At 39.4% G+C, this 20,720-nt stretch overlaps 1 protein-coding gene across 5 annotated transcripts in view; it reads left to right on the forward strand.

The window, feature by feature from the left end:
• Rad18 (RAD18 E3 ubiquitin protein ligase) overlaps positions 1-20,720 on the forward strand; it is a 90,683-nt gene that overhangs the window by 50,305 nt on the left and 19,658 nt on the right. For all 5 annotated transcript variants that reach the window (XM_028863877.2, XM_028863878.2, XM_037204286.1 and 2 more), the window contains 2 exons: positions 2,450-2,584; positions 6,908-7,067. In XM_028863877.2, coding sequence (XP_028719710.1) covers positions 2,450-2,584; positions 6,908-7,067 — 295 coding nt within the window. The remainder of the gene's footprint in view (positions 1-2,449; positions 2,585-6,907; positions 7,068-20,720) is intronic.

Genomic DNA, 20,720 nt, shown 5'->3' on the forward strand with positions numbered 1-20,720 from the left:
ACCAGGCTGGCCTCAAACTCAGACATCCACCTGCCTGTCTCCCTAGTACTGTGATTAAAGGCATACTTTGCCATGCCTGGCATCTAAAATCTTAATAGTTTATACATTTTTATTTTTGCTGATGTTTAATCTTTTCATTTGAAAAATCACTTTTCATAGAATTTCATCCATTTCTAAAGAGCTAATTTTTTTTTAGTAACCTTTATGCCCAGTTTATAATTTTTTGTGCTGAAAGTTTAGTCTTTTATTTTATGACTTACAGGTATTTTACAGCTTTCTGATTAGTCTCACTGGGAGTTTGTATTCACATAAATGTGTTAGAATTAGATGCAGTCTCTGAAATGCCTTGCTATCCCTGCCCATGTTCAAATGCAGGAATCCAGCTTCTTTTTTACTTGATGTGTTTCATAACTCTGTGCTGTTTACCATGCTGAAGGATAGCTTTTCAGAAACAGGTGAAGTTATTCATCTCATTGGATTTTTTTCAAGATTTAAAATCTAGTTATTAGGGGCTGAAGAGATGGCTCACAATTAAGAGCAATTGCTGCTCTTGAAGAGGACCCAGGTTGGGTTTCCAGTACCTACATGGCAGCTCAAACAGTCTTTTAACTCCAGTTCTAAGAGATCTGATGCCCTCTTCTGGCCTCCTTGGGTACACATGTGGTGAACATTCAGACTTCCAGGTAAACACTTAAATACACCTAAAATGAAGATGAGTAAATGTTTTAAAAATAAAAAAAAATAAAAATAAAAATAGAATAAAAAACTGATTGCAGATTGGGAAGATGGTTTTGAGGTATTCTAAAAAGACTCAATGGATCAGTCAGATTTGTGGGTGAGGTATATAAGAATGACTGTGCACATGGAAGCAGACCTGGCTTCTTTCATAGTGGGGAAAGAATATCAATCCAGCCAATTCTCTGGCTGAGGGAATTTTATATATCTACAGAAAATTCTTTTCTATGACTATTGGTTACTTGTAACTTACAGTTCAACCATAGCTCAAGGCATTGAATGGCTAGAATTCCAGAAGGGTACCTCTGGACAGGCCTGTGTAGACCCTCACTCCAATGCACTCCCTACTCCTCTGTGCTAAATGTAGAAGAAACCAAGTGTTAAAATGTATATCATTGGCTATGCGTGGGACATTCTTAAAATTTTGTTTTCACCACTATAGTATTAGTTTTCTAAAGTTTGAGGGCATTTACAGACAGTATTATTTTGAACTATGGTTACCGTCAGTAAATAAGGTACAAAAACAGCAGCTTGAACCATGGCTCGGACTCATAAGTAAGTGTCCTAATTTTTGTGCTCTAACACCAAGGATTCTCTAGGAGTGTATTGTTAGTCTCTGTAATGAGGACCTTGAAGTCAGGGTTATGAAATTATGTTTTGAGGTGAAGTGGTAGTAAGGATGGTGTTATGTATCTTAAAACAGGAGACATCGGTGATCTAAGAATGTAAAATGTTTAAAGGATGCTGCTAGGAAAAGGATGCTGCTTAGGAAAACATTCTGTGTCTCATAGCCATTCAATCCCAAATAAACACACAGAGGCTTATATTAATTATAAAACTGTTTGGCCTGTTACTAAGGCATATTATTAACTAGCTCTTATGCTTAAATTAACCCATAATCCTTGTCTATGTTTAGCTATGTGGCTTGGTACTTTTTTCTCAGTCCAAATTCTCATCCTACTTCCTCTGCGTTTGATTGGCTACCCAGTCTCTGCCTTTCCTCTTCCCAGAATTCTCCTAGTCTGGTTGCCCTGCCTATACTTCCTGCCTGGCTACTGGCCAATCAATGCTTTATTAAACCAATACGGGTGACAAATCTTTACAGTGTACAAGAGCATTATCCCACAGCACCTACTTTTCTAGAGCCTTCTTTCTGCTTTTGTGACAGTTAATGTATTCCGCTTATTCTTAGTAGTCTTGTGTATCTTGAACATTAGAAAGCCATCTTTTGGATGTATTTTGGAAGTGTCAATCACTGGGTGTGGTGGCACATGCCTGAAACCCCAGCATTTGGGAAGCTAAGGCAGGAGGATTATGAGTTTGAGGCCTGTCTAGGCTACAAAGTAAGTCCCTGTCTCACTGAAACAAAATGAAAAAGTAAGGTGGGAGGGAGGGAGGAAATGGTTATCAATCTGTATTCCATACTCTGTGGGAAGCCTCCCCATATTATGGCGCTGGGGGGGGGAGGGGGAGGCAAGGAGAGGACAACAACCTAGAGTAGCAAATTATGCCATGTATCAATGTTTGCTTTGGGGGAAGGGAAAGACAGGGAGAGATTTGTCAGCTGCCCCGAAGCCCTCTGTGGTCTTTTCGTGGCAGCTTCAGCATTCAGTGCAGGTGATTCTGCTAATGATGATACTGAGCAGCTTTGTGCCTGCTACTCAGTTTGTCATGTGTAGATAATTCACCCACTCACAGTTCTTTTGAATTTCAGGTAAGAAGCATCAGAATGCATTTCAGCTTCTGGTGGATCAGGCCAAAAAAGGATACAAGAAAACCGGCAGAATGTCAAAAGCTACAGTAATGAGAAAAGATGTACCTGCAGAGAAGCTTTCGTCTGCAGTCACGGGTAAGACTTACTAAAACAGAAGCACAGTGAATTTTATTACTTTTTTTTTCAACATTCATTTTGTATATGCACATGCATACATTTGTGCACATGTGAAAAAGTCTCAAGACAACTTGTGGGAGTTGGTTCTGTCCTTCCACCCTGTGGGTTTCAGTGATCAAACTCAGGTTGTCAGGCTTGATAGCAAGTGCTTTTACCCACTGAGCATCTTGTTGGTCCTCCTTCTTGTTTAATGTAATATATATATATGTAAAGCCACTGGAATTTACTGAAGTTATTCAGTATTTGAAATGGGGAAAAAGTATTTTTAGAAAGCTTAATGTAGCAGTTGTTGACTATAAAGTAGCTTATTGCTTGCTTTGGAAACAGTGGAAGGATGTGCTGAAGAGACGGACAGCCCCTGAAGTCTGCCTGCCTTGTAGTTATGAAGTATCCGAAGCTCTGTGATTGTTTAAGTGTGAGGATGTTCTCACGGTGTGAGATATATTACTGAAGATCCTAAGACAAAGAGCATTATTTTTGTTGCAGAACTCTGATGTTTACTTTGATGAAGTATTATGATGAAGTTTAAAGCTAATGCAGCTGCTATTCCAACAAATTCAGCGCATTACTTAGTTTTGATCCGGCTTTAAATTTGAGATTAATGATTTTCTGTTGCCAAGGCTTCTCCTATGAGCAAAACCGAATCATAATGGGGAAAGGAGCACAAAATAATTCTTTATTACTTTTCTTAGTTGTGACAAAATACAGATAACATATTTATTTTTAACAATTCATAGGTGCACAATTCATGGCTGTTAAATGGTTTTATAGTACTGTTTAACCATCTATACCCCAAACCCTTTTAGCATCCCTAGTATAAACTATGTTGTGTATCACATCATCCCCTGCTCTCCCAAATAGTCCTGATAATCTCTGTTTTGTCTGTTTATGGATTTGCTTGCTTTGAGTACCTAATGCAAATAAAATTATGCAATATCTGTCTTCCTGTGTTGAATTATTTTTTCTAAACATAATGCTTTAATTGTCAGTGTTGTAGCAAATATTAAGATTTCTTTATTCCTTAGTATGTATATGCAACATTTCATCTATTAATTTATTGAGCTATTTTTTTTGCCTTCTTGACTATTGTGAATAATGTTTTTGTGTTCATTAGTTTTCAGATGTCTGTTCAAGATCCTTCTTTCAGTTCTTTTTTATTATGTGTCTGTTCTAGTTTCATTTCTATTGCTGTGATAAAATGCTCTGACCAAAAGAAAGTTTGGGGAGGAAAGAGTTTATTTAGCTTACAATCCCAGGTCACAGTCTATTATTGAGGGATCTCAGGGCCAGGAACTTGAAGGTAGATCTGCTTGCTGTTCCAAACAGCATGACATTCAACCAAGACACTCACTTCACTGTCAAAGAAGTACAGCCGCAACCATGGGAAGTACTGCTTACTAACTGGCTCTCAGGCTAGTTTATACTCAGCCAGCTTATATAGTTCAGGCCTGCCTACCTAGGGATGTTACTACCTATAGTGGACTAGGTTCTCTTACACTAATTAACAGTCAAGACAGTCCTCTCACAGACATGCTCACAGGCCAATCTAATCCAGGGAATTTCTCAACTGGGGCTTTCCTTCATGTGGTTCTAGGTTGTGTCAAATTGATAGTTAAGGTAACCAGACAGTATCTAAAGGCCTAAGTGGAATTCCTGGTTCACATGGTAGTTTCATGTTCAGCCTTTTGAGAAACCAACAAATCGTGCTGCATAATGGCTGCATCATTTTACATTCCTACTGGCAGTGCATTCCAGTGTTCATTTCTCCACATCCTTTCAGCACTTTGATAGGTTTCTTTGTTGTGGAAACCATCTTCTAGATGTGTGTTTTCTAGTGGTGGAGACCATCTGTATTAGTCAGGTTCTTCAGAGGAACAGAACTGATAGAACACACACACACACACACACACACACACACACACACACACACACACGGTGGGGGGTATTTATTAAGAGGGGCTTACGGGTTGTGGTTTCTCTAGACTGACAATGACTGTCTCCTGATGGAAAGGCCAAGAATTCAGTAGTTGTTTAGTCTAACTAGTTCAACTAGTCTTCAGCCTGTGTTGGAATCCTGAAGAAGTAGGTCCTAATGCTAGTTAGGAGTACCTCAGCAACAGGGTTGATGAACTTGTCAGAGAGAGTGAGGGCAAGCAGTCAAAAAGCAAAAACTTTGCATTTCTCTATCTCTCTATAATGTAACCTGCCACCAGAAGGTGTAGCCCAGATTTAGGGTGTATCTTTGACCTCAGATGATCCAGTCAAGAAAATACCTCACCACTGTGCCCCAATACTTGGGTTTTAGTTGATTCCAGATGTAGTCAAGTTGACAACCACGGTAGCCATTATACCATCTTACTAAGGTGTGAAGTGATATATCATCATGATTTGATTTTCATTTTCCAAGAAGTAATGAAGTTGAGTGTCTTTTCACATACTTATTGGCCATCAGTTTTTCTGTTTTGGAATGTATTCAAGTCCTTTGCCTACTTATTAATAGGACTGTTTGGGTTTTGATTGAGTTTTAGGAATTTCTTACTGTGGATATGAGCCCCTCATTGTGCACATGTGATTTTGCAAATATTTGTAGACACGCTTTGTTGAGTCTTTTGCTTTCTTGATAGTACTTTTTTTTTCATGTATAAGGCTGCTTATCTTTTTATTACATTCAGTTTATTTTTTTTCATTTATTGCTTGTACTTTTGGTGTATAGTCTCTGGGCTTCAGAAGTTGATGTTGTTAGGCTACTGTGGGTGAACAGGGATGCCTAAGAGGCAAGACATGTGAAAGGTAAAGACAGATTTAGTGTAGTGTCAACAGTGAGTGTAACTGATAGCCTTTAGAGTAAACATTGAACTACCCTGTTAATGAACAAGATGCATGATTCTCAAAGGAGACCTAACTTGCTTTTGTTGCTTTTCTTAGGAGAAGTCTGTTGTTTGAGCCTCACATTTGGGCTGTTTGGAGCCCTGCATTTCAAGGTTTAAGGGCAGACAGGAAGGAGAGCTGACTTTTAGTCCTCACAAATTGTAGGATGATATTTATCTTTGATGGAATTTTATCTTCTCTAAGCTAATGTAAGAGGGGAAGAGGAGAAGACTGTAGTCATTGCAAAATTAAGTTTGTTGTTAAGTTGAATTCATATTCCCTTACCTGCCAGTTTGACTGCATTCTCCCCCGACTGTTGAGTGATTGCATGGCCTGCGTGGGAGGGGTTTCCTGGGTGATTGGTTCCCCTCCTCATCATGTGTTTATAAGAGGAAGTTCTTGACCTTCTGGAAAGTCACTGGTTATTGCTCTTCCTCTCTCCCTGATGAATGGCAGAGGGTGTGGCTCTGCCTTGGTCATGGTAGTTTATTGGTATTCAGGTAACAGAGCTTACACTGGTGGTGAATGCTGTCCTTCTGTATAACAAACATTGAGGGTCATTTCTGAAGGTCTTGAGTATATGAACTTGGGAAGGTGGTTTTGTTTTTAAAGACTTTGTTCCTATTCAATGAATTTTCTCTGCCAACAAAACCTTAACAGTTGCATTTGTTTGTTTGTTCATTCATTCATTCACTCACTCACTCATTCATTCATTTTCTGAATTGTCAGGATAGCACAGATGAAAATCTCCATAATGTTGGCACACACTGTAAAAGGGAGAGTCCTAGGCAAAAGACAGTCTGGCACAGCTTGTATTTTTTGCTCTTTTATTTTCAGAGATTTGGTTATGCCTGTATGTCATATTCTTTCAAACCGCTCTGAGGTGTCCCTGTGTCTTTATCTTTATGAAAAGAAACTTTGAAAACAGAATATGACAAAGGATAGCAGAAATGTGACTTGTCAGATCAAATGGCAAGATTCCTATGTCTGATTGGTTTTCCTTTTCCTTATAATGAGTGGTTTGTTTAACAGATTTAGAAAAGTATCCTTAGATGTTTGATCTCATGTGACAAATAGTATGATTACCTTATTAGTTGAGTCTGTTTTGTTAATTTGTCACTGTTCTTTGACTTTGAAGTATGCTAAGTATTCCTTAGTAATCTGCTAATAGAATGGTGAGGCATTTCCATCTCTGGTTTTAAAGAAAACTTTACTTTTAAATGAATTAATCCTGGAAAACATAAATAATATAATTAATAGCAATAAAGTGAATTTTTTATTTTATAGTTTTAGAATCACTGTTCTTTTACTTCTATTTTTAAAGTAGAACTAGCAATATTGACTATTAAAGAAAGACAGGGTATATATTTTAAGATACCTAATTTTTAAAACAGTTTTGTATTTCCTTGTTAGGACAAGAAGATAATATGAACTTCTCGGATACAGTCTCAGTAACAAACCACTTTCCTCAGTCAGAACTGGACTCCCCAGGGCAGTCAGAGCCTGAGAGACGTGAGGATTCTTCTAGTTGTACTGATATTCTTCTCTCCTCAGAATCCGATTCATGCAATAGGTAAGGAATGTGTAGAAAGTGCTTCTTTTAAATTCCTGCTTCCTATGTTTTATTTTGGCTCTCAGTTCTGAGGTATGGGCCCTCGTGGGAAGAAAATCATGTTGGCAGGAATTTGATACAGCTGGTTACATGAACAGTTAGGAGAGGAGGAAGGACAAGTGCTGGTGCTCAGTCAGATTTTCCTTTTCATGGAGTCCACACCCACATCCAGGGAATGGTCCTGGCCACTTCTGGGATGGGTCTTCTCATCTCAGTGAACCTAAGCAAGCTGTGCCTGGAGGCTTTTCTCCCAGATAGCTCTAGATCCTGTCAAGTTGACAGTCAACACTAATCATATAGTGATTATATAGCCAATAGTTCTCACCCTTCCAAATGCTGTGACCCTTTAATGCAGTCACTCATGCTGTGGTGACCCCCCAACATAAAATTATTTCATTGCTACTTCATAACTATAGTTTTGCTACTGTATGAATTGTAATATAAATATCTGATATGCAGGATGATGCCTGATATGTGACCCCCAAAGGGGTTGTGACCCACAGTCTGAGAACTGCTAATCTAGAGGATAGTTTCATGGTCCAAGTCAGTTCTCTCTCATTTCGGTTTATTTTTTGGGTCATCTTCATAGCGATAGCAAACAGTGATGTGGGAGGGTAGTGTAGTGATCATAAAGTAACTTCGTTTTCTTTTTTCCCTAGAGTTGGTAGAGCAAACATGAAAGGCAGTGAGGTTTTTCTTTTGTTTGTTTTTGTTTTCTTGTCAAGAAAACACATACCTGGCTGATCAGAAAGATGGTACACACAGGAAAGAGAAATTTTTAACAGTTGCCTCAATGCATGGGATAGATTGGGAGAATTTAGTGATGAGCATTTTCAAAATGTTAAATATATAATTTTTATTTCACTACTGAGTATTGAACCTACCTAGGGCCTTGCACATGGTAGGCAAATGCTTTACTGCTGAGCTATGTGGCTGGCCCTTGGAAAAATATTTTAAAAATATGATTGTATTAGTTACTTATTTCTCTCTCTCTCTCTCTCTCTCTCTCTCTCTCTCTCTCTCTCTCTCTTTGAGATAATATCTCACTATATAGTCCTGGCTGGCCTCAAACTCACAGAGATCTGCTTGTCTCTGCCTCCTGAGTGCTGGGGCCCTGACTGAGAAGGAGCAGAACAGTAGCATTTAATCTCTTTCTTTTTCCTGAGTGGACATTAAACAATATAGCCCACACGTATTGCTTCTGCCTTTCCTGCCTTCTAATACAATGCTTTACATTCTAATCAAATCATGAGCCAGATAAACTCTTCCTTTCTCCTTAAGCTGCTTTTGTTAAGTATCTTGTCATAAGAAAAATAAGGAAGCTGGGTGTGGTGGCACATTCCTTTATCTTAGTACTCAGGACAGAGGAAGATAGAACCCTCCAGGCCAGCTTGATCTACATAGTGAGTTCTAAGCCATCCACGACTGCATAAGAACTAGGAGATAGATGGTCTCTTGGCCTAGTAGAAAAGGTAAAGAAAATATAGTTGAGGGAAAGGTAAAATAAACTTGTTGGTACCATGTGTTCATGTGCAAGTTAGCTTTCTGTTGTTGTAAGAAAATATTAGAAGCAATCAACTTATAAAGAAGAAATGTTACTTTAATTCATTCAGCTGGGCATAGTGGTACACGCCTTTAATCCCAGCATTCACCCGAAGCAGAGGTTGGCGAATCTCTTGAGTTCAAGGCCAGCCTGGTCTACAAAGTGAATTCCAGGATAGCTACACAGAGAAACCCTGTCTTGAAAAACAAAGAAAACAAAACCAACCAACCAACCAACCAACCAACCAGCCAACCAACCAACACCTCATTCAGAGATTCCAATACATGATCAATTGGCTCTATTGCTTTGGCCCTGTGGTGAATTAGCACATTGCTGTGGGATGTTCTGTATGCTGTGAATATGTGTTGCTCTGATTGGTTGATAAATAAAATGCTGATTGGACAGTAGCCAGGCAGGAAGTATAGGCGGATAAGCAGATAAGGAGAATTCTGGGAAGTGAAAGGCTGAGTGAGGAGACGCCAGGCAGCCATCCAGGGAGCAACATGTAATGGTACACAGGTAGAGCCATGGAACACTTGCTGACATATAGATTAACAGAAATGGGCAGAGTTTAAGTGTAAGAGCTAGTCAGTAGTTAGCCTGAGCTAATGGCTGAGCAGTTATAAATAATATTAAGCCTTTGTGTGATTATTTTATAAGCAGGCCATGGGACTGTGGGGGCTTGGCGGGACCTGGAGAAACATTCGTCCTACAAATAATTAACAGAAATGGACTGAGTTTAAGTGTAAGAGCTAGTCAGTAGTTAGCCTGAGCTAATGGCCAAGCAGTTTTAATTAATATAAGCCTCTGTGTGTTTACTTGGGTCTGAGTGGCTGTGGACCAGGTGGGACACAGAAAAACTTTCAGCTACAGCACATCATGGCAGGAACAGTGTATGATGGAATAAAACCACTCATCTCATGGACAGGAATCAAAAGAGAAAGGAGGAGTTGGGGAAGAAGGAGAGGCAACTGGGGCCTTCGATGGCACACCCTGGGTAACCCTTAAATGACCTAAGGAGCTTTCGTGAGGTCACACCTCCTAAAGGTTCTACCATCCTCCAATAGCCCCAGTATTGGGACTTGCTCTATAGCCATGTGATTTAGGAGACATTCAAGATCCAGACAACAGCAGAAAACGTTTATAGAAATACTTTACTCCGAAGTCCTGCTGTAACTCACTGCTTGTGGAAAGAGGTGAGCTGTCTTCTTGTACTTATAGTCAGTCACATATTGTTCTGGGGCCACTCAGTAAGGTATTGGGCCTCCTCTTTATGTACCTTCCTAGGGACCTAGATCCTGGGTACGATTATAATTGATAAATAGTTCTCTGGCTTCCTTAATACCTTCCTTTTGGTAAGGGTTTAATGGAATTATCTTTATGAGATATTTGAGGAGAAAATGCTAGGATTGGCCTTTGTTCTGTTTGAAACAGGGCCTGTAAATGATACTCATTCATTCAACATGTAGGTTTTTTGTGCCGGGCACTATTCTTAGATGCTGCAGTCTTGAGTGAGCCAATCATTCAGAAAAGTTTGCTTTTTCTTTTAAAGGTTCATTTTTATTTTATGTGAAAGAATGTTTTGTCTGTCTGTATGTCTATGCACCACATGCATGCCTGGTGCTTTTGGAAGCCAGGAGAGGACAGTGACTTCCTGAAACTGGAGTTACAGATGGTTATGAGCCACCATATAGGTACTGGGAACCAAACCTGGGTCTTCTGCAAGAACAATTGTGATCTAACTGTTAAAAATAAAGTTAAACCTAAATTTATGCACTTTATAATTGGTTATATGTGTATGAGTGTATGTTTATACATACATACACATCCATGACCCTCTAAGAATAATAACTCCATTATTGTGCAGCAGAGTGTAATGTAGTATTAATGAGGTGTATTCATCATTGGATAGATGGTAGTTCTATATTTTCATTAAAAATAAGTTCTTTGCAGAATATATTTAATGAAGGTGTAACTTAAATCTACTTAATAGAGAGAGACATTTTTGTTAGTGAACCATGTATCAGGGATTGCCTGTTACATATAGTCATGTCATGTCCCTTAAAATAAGTGGAAGAAATTTCTTTTCTTTGAGACAGGGTCTTTCTGTGTAGTTCTGGCACTTGCTGTATAATCAGGTTGGCCTTGAACTCAGAGAGATCCACCTGCCTCTGCCTCCTGAGTGCTAGGATTAAAGGCATGAGCCGCCCTGCCCAGATAATGGAAGAGATTTCAAAGCAGTAATGGGTCATGAGTGATTTGCTTGTGGCAAAGGGCTGTTGGTGTGATTTCGGCTGTCAGGTTTTCAGATGCTTTGTACTGCCTTTGGGTAGACACTCATCTGCAAGCTACATAGAAGATAGAAGATGGCTGGGATGGGTGAGTGAGGTGACTTAGTGGTTAAGAGCACTTGATCTTGTAGAGGACTTGAATTTGATTCCCAACACCCACATCAGGCAGCTCACAACTGCCTGTAACTCCAGTTCCAGTGTACCTTCTGGCCTCCATGGGTTACCTGTATACATCTGATGCACATTAATTCATGTAGACACACATATGTACACTAAATAAATAAACAAACAAACAAGTAAATAAATACATTGTTAATAAAAGAAAACAATCCTAACAAGAAGATACCTGAAAAATACCTAGGAGGAGCTCAATTGGCAGAATGGGTGAGTGCTTTAGATGAACTCCCTAGAGACTGCAGTCAGGTGTTTTTGATACTGTACCACTGCTGATAGTGCCTTAGAAAGTTTGTGTGGGAAGTGCTTAGCAAGCATGAAGAGGTGGAGATGGACATATTTTAGGATACTTTAATCACTTTCAGTCATATGTTTATGCGTGTACAGAAATGGTATTGAAAACCAGTGTTGAGGCTTGAGAGACTGGGTCAGCCTTCAGAGCCCTTGCTGTGCAGTCATGGGGATTGGTGTTCGGATTGTAGAACCTGTGGTAGCAAACTGAAAATTGTGCAAACACCTGTAACTCTGGCTCTAAGGATCTGACATCCTCTTCTGAACTCCACAGCAACTAGGGGTATGCATGCACACATAAATAAGTAAATAAAACTGATCTTTAAAAAACAACCCTTGGGCCTGGAGAGATGTCTTAGTGGTTAAGAGCACTGACTGCTTTCCTAGAGGACCTGTGTTCAATTCCTACCACCCACATGGCAGCTCATAACTGTTGGGGAATATTATTTTAAGGTGTGTTACTTGTGTTTATGTTGCATTTGTTTAACTCTGTGAAGCTGTGTTATTGTGCCTGATGGTCTAATAAAGAACTGAACGGCCAATGGCGAGGCAGGAGAAAGGATAGGTGGGGCTGGCAGGCAGAGAGAATATAGAGGAGGGGAAATCTGGGAAAAGGAAGAGGAGCTGGAAAAGGAGGACTCTGTACGATTTACAGAAGTAAGAGAAAAGGAAAAGCCTGGAGACAAAAGGTAAACGGGATAATTTAAAGTTGAGAAAAGCAGGCAAGAAACAAGCCAAGCTAAGGTTAGGCATTCATATGTCATAAGCCTTCATGTGTGAATTTATTTGGGAGCTGGGTGGCAGGCCCTCCAAAAGAGTAAAAACACACAACTGTCTATAACTAATTCCAGGGAATCTGACACCCTCACATAGACATACATGTAGGCAGAAATACTAATGCACATAAACATAAAAACTAGAAAAGAAACTAAAAAAAAAAAAAAAAAAAACCAAAAAATAAAACCCTTATTTACCTCAGTTTTAAAAGCACTCTCTGGATGTATATAAATTACAATTTCTAAGTGAGAGGAAAATGCAGTAGCTAAATTGGCCTCTATCCCCTCCTCCACTTGTCATATGATACAGTGTTTTGCCTTGCCATTAGCATTGTCTTGGACTTTGAAATGCAGCCTTTGAATATAAAGAGAGTTTTTGACTTAGTTCAGACATAATTTTCTTCATTTAATTGGAAAACATGAAATGATTTATAATGCAGGATGATGGTGGTCTGGCATAAGGCTGTCCCAGAGTTCATACCAGTGTCATTTAGTGACTCCAGAACTTAAGTAGTCCAAGAGATGCCCATTTGACTAGTGTCATTATCACTGTAGAATTCAGGAGAAGAATTCAGAGTAGGAAGAGGCCATTTTACACTTCATTTCATAGTAAAATCAAAGCCTATCAAAAGTATGGGATTTTTATTTATTTTGTCTGTTTTATCTTTTGTGTTATTCAGGTACCAAAGGGAAGGGAGATGAGATACTGTAGTGACCTTGTTGCGATCTTCTGCACCTCTAAAACTGTGTCATCCTTTTCCTTTAGACACTATGGTTGGTTGGCAAGTGAATGGAATGTTCTCTACCACTTAGCCATTGCAGGTCATAAATAAACCTAGAACTCATTTATTTCATTTATAGTGAAATGTTTCTATCTTTATGTTTTGCATTTTTTATCAGATTTTTTACTCTTTATGACCATTTTGTTGTATTCATTATATGCTTTTTTTCTTTTTAAGAATCTCTAGGTTATTATTTAGAGAAAGTAAGTTTTTTTTTGTTTTTTTATTTTTTTCTCTGAGACAGGGTTTCTCTGTGTAGCCACGGCTATTCTGGAACTCACTCTGTAGACTGGGCTGGCCTTGAATTTAGAGATCCACCTGCCTCTGCCTCCTCGGTGCTGGGATTAAAGGTGTGCAGCACCACTGCCTGGCTGAAAAAGTAGTTTTTAACTTGCAAGAGACACTCTCTTTTTGGCATGGTTGGAGAACTAGGAAAAAGGGCTCCAGATTGTGCTACTGTAGCAGTATTCAGCTTCTTGATTTTGATGGTTGAATGGCTCTGGTTATTGTATGGACTGATTCTCAAGCAAGTCACACTGACATACTAAAGAACATTTGCAGCAGTGCCCCAAATTTAAAACAAACAAACAAACAAACAACTTAAAATTATATGTTATGCATGTATTGTGAAAAATAGAAAAGTTGAATTAAAGGAATAAAGTTTCATAATTTAGTTAGCTTGAAATACACTAGCACATTCATAAATACACCTTCCACAGATAGGCACATGTGTAGATAAATGGATTCTTTATTTTTTAAGCTGTAGGACCATGGTATTTTTAATGTTTTTCTTTGTCAGGGAAATTTCATGTCGGTCTACTGTAAGGGGCAACCTGTAAATTGTCTTTCTTTGCAACCTTGCTGTCTCACACAGTACAGGGCTGACCATGTTGAGTGAAGAGGTTAGTTTCCTTTGTGCTAGAAGGATATTCAAGCTTATATAACATGCAAGATTGACACCTAAAAACAATCTTAAGATTCAATGTGTGTATACAATCCAAATAGTTGTTATGATAAAGTGTTCTTATTGCTGGTGTAACTTGTAAGTACTACTTTTAGCACGTACTTTGTTAATACTATATTGATCTTATTTTGCTTGAATAGAGATGATAAACAGATTAATAAGAATGTCAGATTGTTGTACAGTATTCCTTGCTAGATGAATTCCAGGAGTTCAAGAGACTTGTCCAAATTTCTGTAAATTAATTTATTATTCTCATTAATGAAGAAAAGGGTGCTTTTGTTTGATGATTCTTGGCAAACCATGGTCACTGCATTTTTATTGAAGGCTAAATTAGAAGCAAAGATGCTGTTGATTATGACCCTAGAGAAGAGAGACACTATCTTCATGAAGGAATGATTTGTAAATTATGTCATGCTTCTTCTTGGAAAGTCACACTGGCAGCAACTTGCTTTCTGTGGTTGAGCATTTCATATCTGTGTAACAGCACAGATAGATGTGATAGACTGTTAACAACTGGAAGATCTGAGCCTTGTAAGTTTGAAATCATTAAAATTTTAAGTCTTCTGAAAAAATTCATCCATTGTGAAATAATTTTTGGTTGTTACACTGTAAGTGAAATACTGATCTTTCTACATCTAGGACATGTTCTAAAAAGGAAGTTACATGCTTTGAAATTTAACTTTAAAAGTAGTACCCATGAGTTTACATAGGATGATGAATATGATTTCCGTTTAATTTGGTCAGGCTGTAATCACAGCCTGCTGTGCATGGCTGTCTGAGCCAGTGTAATAAAGTGCATGGGCTGTTGGGACTTTTAATGCTTGTAAAGATTAACTAATGTCATGATTTTGTGGTCAGGTTTGTAGCCTGCTCTAACTCAAGTAGGTGAGCCTTCCCACAGATGCTGAGGGTAGGGCAGAAAAGAACCTGTGTCATTAGTATGTGAACAAATAACATTGTAACTTCCAAATCTGGCCAATAAATAATAAATAAATAAATAAATAAATAAATATAAATAAATAAATAAATAAATAAAAAATACATACATGAATGAATGAGTGAGTGAGTGAATGAATAAATAAAAAATAAATAAATAAAATAAAAGTGGCTTCTTTTTTTGCATTAAGTTAGCATCTTTATGAAAGAAATTCTTTACAAGTATAGGCACAAGGTGCAGGGCCTGTGCCAAATAGCACTTAGCTATTGGTTTGTGTTTTCTAGTTTCATAGAACTTCTCTTCACTTTCATTCATTTCTGAAAGAGCTATCTAGAAAACTTCAGGGCCAGAGTGTGGGGGGGGGGGGAACTAAAAAAACCTTATTAGCACCTTTTAAAGAAAATGTTAGTTGTTAAATTCTAACGTCTCTTCTGAGGGAAATGGAAAATAATGGAGATAGCTTAAGGGAAAAAATGATATTGGGTCATTCATCTGAGGATGATGCTGTTCCCTGCTGTGGGATGTCATTCTGTATGCTGTGAATATGTGTTGCTCTGATTGGTTGATAAATAAAACGCAGATTGGCCAGTAGTCAGGCAAGAAGTATAGGCAGGCAAGCAGATGGGGAGAATTCTGGGAAGAGGAAGGACAGAGTGAGGAGTTGCCAGCCAGGCACAGAGAAAGCAAGATGACAAGGCAGAACTGAGAAAAGATACCAAGACACGTGGCTAAATATAGATAGAATTATGGGTTAATTTAAGTGTAAGAGCTAGTCAGTAATAAGCCTGAGCTAATGGCCAAGCAGTTATAATTAATATAGGCCTCTGTGTGTTTGCTTGGGGGACGCGAGTGAAAGAGATTTGTCCTGACCACCACTTGCCAGTTGGCTGGGGACACAGGAAAACTTCCACCCACAGTTCCTATTAGCTATGCGTAAGGACAGGAGAGTCCATTGCTTAGTGAGGGGAATGGGAGCACTTTGTAAGTAGCCAGTGTACTCTCTTATAGCCAGAGGGTGCATACAAGTGGGTTGTAGCTTGACAGTATGAGGTGTGGCTTTATTCAGGCCTTGCAGTGCAGCCCAAGGCATGGACTGGGTACCCCTGATAGTTGGGGTTGGTTAATACAGGAGAGCATGATTTTGAGATGAAAGGATCAGACTCCTGGAGTGTGTCCCTTGATGTTTCATACTGAAAAGCTAATGGGTCTTTCAGGAGTTTCTGACTCAAGAATAATCAATCCACAGCTTTTGAGTTCCTGGTTATAGCCTCCTCAATAGTTGGGTTACATCGATCAAGACTACAGAATGGTGAAACCTTGTTCAGGAGGCAGTGAGCTGTGTGCACTTCAGTTGATGCTACTCTAGTACTGGTAGTGCCATAAGATGTGTAATCTTAGCTCCTTGGAGATGCAGAAATGCAGTGGCCAGGAGTCAGGTTTTTCAGGAAGTAAGTGGCAAGTCAGGTTTAACCCAACTGTTTGACTGTAGCGCCGTCAAGAAACCCAGCATTTTCCCTCTAAAGAGAAGTATATACCTTGAGAGCAGACCTGACAGAGGACTTGGGTGGAAGTAAAGCACTCCTCTATATAAGGAGTGGGAAGTGAGGCAGGAAAGGGAAGACAGCATTTAGGGCGTGTGTCATCAAACCAGGTGCCTTTGTTTGACTGAGGTTTCATCCTGGGGAACTAAATGCATTGCAACAGTGAGGCCAGGCCTGGCACACTGAAGGGATGGGGACAGGTACAAGGGGATCTGCTGAGTCTAGGTAGTGATGGTAATTAAAGGGAGGAATAGAGTTTTGGCTTTGGTACATTTTATGAGTACTGATGGGGCTTTTTAAGCCTTAGTCTCTACCTACAAAAAGGGAATAATAAATGTGGGGTTCCAGAGCTCCTTGTGCTCTGCAGCTGTCTCTGTGCACAGTTACCTTTGTGCCCAGAAGAGGATCATAGAGATGCCTGTGGGCTGTTGAAAAAAATTATAGCATATTAGGCAACAGACAGATTACCCAGAAAGCTCTGCACCAAATAGACCCACAGGTGGGAAACAGAAAATGTGTTGATGAGAAACAGTGTGCTTTTTCATCTCATGTCTTAATAAACCAAATACATAATAATCCATCATCAAACTGGAGTTTACCAGTGTGTAAACAAAACTCTCTTTACTTTAGGTAGATGAGCATCAATGTGGGACTAGGAGTTCTTTGATTGTCTGAGGATGGGGTTGTCTTTTCCTTATTATCCTGCTTTCTTTCTTGAAATGTTCTTGTTTTAACACATCTTGTCATTTTGGAAGGCTTTATTTTAATTCTATTTGTCTGTATTTAGTGTATTGTTTTTCTGCAGTCCCAGTTTTTAAGATAGAGACAGATTTCTCTGCTGGAATAGGGGATTACAAACAAATATGGCTAAAATATCCATGTAGTACTGGACTGGAATTGGAGTCATTAAAATGAAAACTTGACTTTGACTTCCTAGAGATGGAAATGGATGGGAAGAAATATTTAATAATTTGGTTAAGTAAATGAGCTAGCATATGCGCATATATTTGCTTGTCCTGTCAGATGTGAGGCTCCTCACAAGCATATCACAGTGTTAATCAGCACACCCAGTGTACGTGTGTTGGTTTTTATGATAATACTATTAGCCAGCAAAAGACACCAATGATCCTTGTAGAAATTGCTGTTTCTTGGACCAGTACTGGAATATGTAAGGTAAGCCTAGAGTGTTTTATCATGTAAGAAAGCAAGGAAGACCAAAAAGAAGGGAGAGCAGGGCAACAGAGAGGAAAAATGAACAGAAGATATCACAAACTTAGCAACTGGCAATATGTCTAGGGGATATAGGAACTGACAGCAAGAGTTCCCAGTGGCCGAAAATAGGACCGTTTAGGCAGTAACATATTCACTTTAGTAACTTTAACCCAAAGCATAAAATAAATGTCTACATTCATTTCATGGTATTAAAAAATACAGTAGAAGAGAATAGAATACTGTGGATAGAAAGATTGCAAGTGATTGACTTGGATGCTTCCCATCAACAAGGTGCAAAGTAACAACCCCTGCGCCTTCAGAGAGGGCTATTCCTAGGGACCTTCTTCCAAAGAAGCAAGGGAGTTGTGTCCACAGTGGAGAAACCTGGAAAGCACCACCTGAGCCAAGTGATGATGTCATCATTAATAGGAGAGCAACGTTGATAGCATGTGCTCTGTGAAATGTAAGGACCATTCTATCTCTGGGTTTCCTCCTCAAAACTCAACATCCCGAGTCACATTGCAGAGGGAGAGAGTCACTTAACCCCGTTTGAGGGTCATTTTATAAAATGTTTGACCAATCTCCAGAATGTCAAGGCCATCAAAACTAAAGAATGTCTGAGAAAAAACTCAACATGGCAAATAAGTGTAATGTAGTCTGCATGGAATTCTGGAGCAGAAAAATGATATTAGGTAAAGACTGAGAATGTGCTTCAGTTAGTAACAAAAATGGATTACTATTTACTTCATTTGATGGGAGCTAATATATTACCCTAATGTAGTATGTTAACAGTGGAAGAAATTAGAAAGTGTATGGAGCTTTCTGTACTTTGCAACTTTTCTGTGATTGTAAAACCACCCTTAAGTTAAAAGCATACTAATTTTAGTATTGAAGACTGAGCCCAGGGCCTTTTGCATGTTAGGCAGCTGCTCTACCACAGAGGCACACCTCCAGCATTTTACTTATTTTTCAATTGTTAAAAGTTACTTTTTGTGTATGTATATGGCGTGCAAATGTCCCAACATGTGTGGAGATCAGAGGACAATTTGCTGGAGTTCTTTTTATCCACTATGTTGGTTTCAGGAATTGAACTCTGGTTGCCAGTCTTGATGGCAGTCACCGCTATCCACTGAACCATCTCACCAACCCCAGGTTTTTGTTGTTTTAAATTGCCTTATGTAACATCTGTATGATTGGTATTGGTGTGAAAATATCCAGAGTATAGGAAAACTAAAGTCATCGAAACCAGTTTCTTCTGTGAGAAATTGGACACTGACTGCTTTAGGACTTTAGTGAATGTAGTTATTGAAATGTTCTATTTTCCTTTCATTTGATTGTTTTTGTTTTGAGACATGATCCATAGCCCAGGCTCTCCTGGAACTCATTGTTCTTTCTGCCTTAGCCTCCAAAGTTCTAGTATTATAAGTGTGTCCCATCATGTCTGGCACTTTCCTTTTATTTAATATTATATATGTGTGTACACACATGTACATAGTTGTATAAATCAGTAAAATCTTGTCTGAACAGTCTGTAAAATGCATTTTTGTTTTAAATTTAGGACATAGCATGAGAAAATAATTACACTTAAAAATTACTTTTACTATATTTTGCTAGAACTTTGAATTTTCACACAGTGATTGTAAGCATTGCAGCTTGGATGGGAAGGTATCCTGGCAGTTGGGAGCCAAGGAATACCAAAGTCACACTGCACAACAAACCTCACACAAGAGATTTATTGGGAGGGAAAAAACCAGGAGGGTGGCTGCCTCTGCTGGGTGAGAAACAACGGGGAACTGAGCAGAAGGCAAAGCTTATGTAGAGTTTCTTGGTGGGGGGCGGGATGGAACTTTTTGGAGATTGGTGGGCTTTCAAGTCTAGAGCCTGGGCTTTTTCCTCTGTAGGGTGGGGGCAGGGTCCAGCTGTTAGGGCAGTTCTGTGGGTGGAACCTCACAGTTGGAGGCCCTTGGGGGAGGGGCTTACAGTGATTTCACTCTATAGGAGATGTTGCTTGGCCTTTATGTTTTCATCCTAACAGAAAACATGCAGGCTGCACAGTGTGTTTCACCCTTTTCCGTTACCATCTTTATTAGTGTATGTGTACTTGTAACAGTGCTTTGAGTGGTGACTCTCAGGAATTGTGTGAAAGTACAGAAGGTTTGATGTGTTCTCCAGTGCTCCTTGCCTAAGGATATGTCCAGTAAATAAAAGGGGTTTCTTCTCTCAGGGAGGCCACACTGGTAACTTTAAAAAAAATTACTATTGTTTCCTTTGGATAATCTGATTGTGCTAGATAGTTTTATGTTAACTTGACACAAACTAAAGTCATCTGAGAGAAGGAACTCTGTAAGAAAATGACTGTCTAAGACTGAGCTGCGGGCAAGTCTGTAGGGCATTTTCTTAATTAGCGATTGATGGGGGAAGGCCCAGCCTGTTGTTGGTGATGCTATTCCTTGGCTGATGGTCCTAGGTTTTATAAGAAAGCAGGCTGAGCAAGCCCTGAGAAACAAGCCAGTAAGCAGCGGCCCTCCATGGCCTCTGCATCAGCTCCTGCCTCCTGCCTCCAGGTTCCTTTCTTGCTTGAGTTCCTGCCCTCATAAAACCAGAAATAAGAGTTTTCTCCATGGGGAGCAAGGCAGTAAGCAACTGAGTATGAGGAGTAGGGTCCCAAAAGCCAGCAGAAGAGTCAGAGACAGCCCCTGCTCCCACTGTTAGGAGTCCCACAAGAAGACCAAGCTACGCAACTGCAGCATATATGTAGAGGGCCTAGGTCAGTCCCATGAAGGCTCCATGGTTGTTGGTTCAGTCTCTGTTGAGTCCCTATGAGCCAGGTTAGTTGGTTCTGAGGGTTTTCTTGTGTTGGAGACCCTTCTGGCTCCTACAATCCTTCTCTTCCTCAGGATTCCCCAAGCTCCACCTAATGTGGAGTCTCTACATCTGTTTCAATCAGTTCCTGGAAGAAGCCTCTCTGATGACAGTTGTGCTAGGCAACAATCTGTTAAAATAATAGAATATCATTAGGCATCATTACATTGACTTTTTTTTTTTTTTGCCAGTTGTGTTTGTTAGAATTCCTAGCCACTCCCCCAGCTACATGACCACACAG

The sequence above is a fragment of the Peromyscus leucopus genome, chromosome 3, assembly GCF_004664715.2.
Source record: "Peromyscus leucopus breed LL Stock chromosome 3, UCI_PerLeu_2.1, whole genome shotgun sequence".
In the NCBI taxonomy this organism is placed as follows: Eukaryota; Metazoa; Chordata; class Mammalia; order Rodentia; family Cricetidae; genus Peromyscus; species Peromyscus leucopus.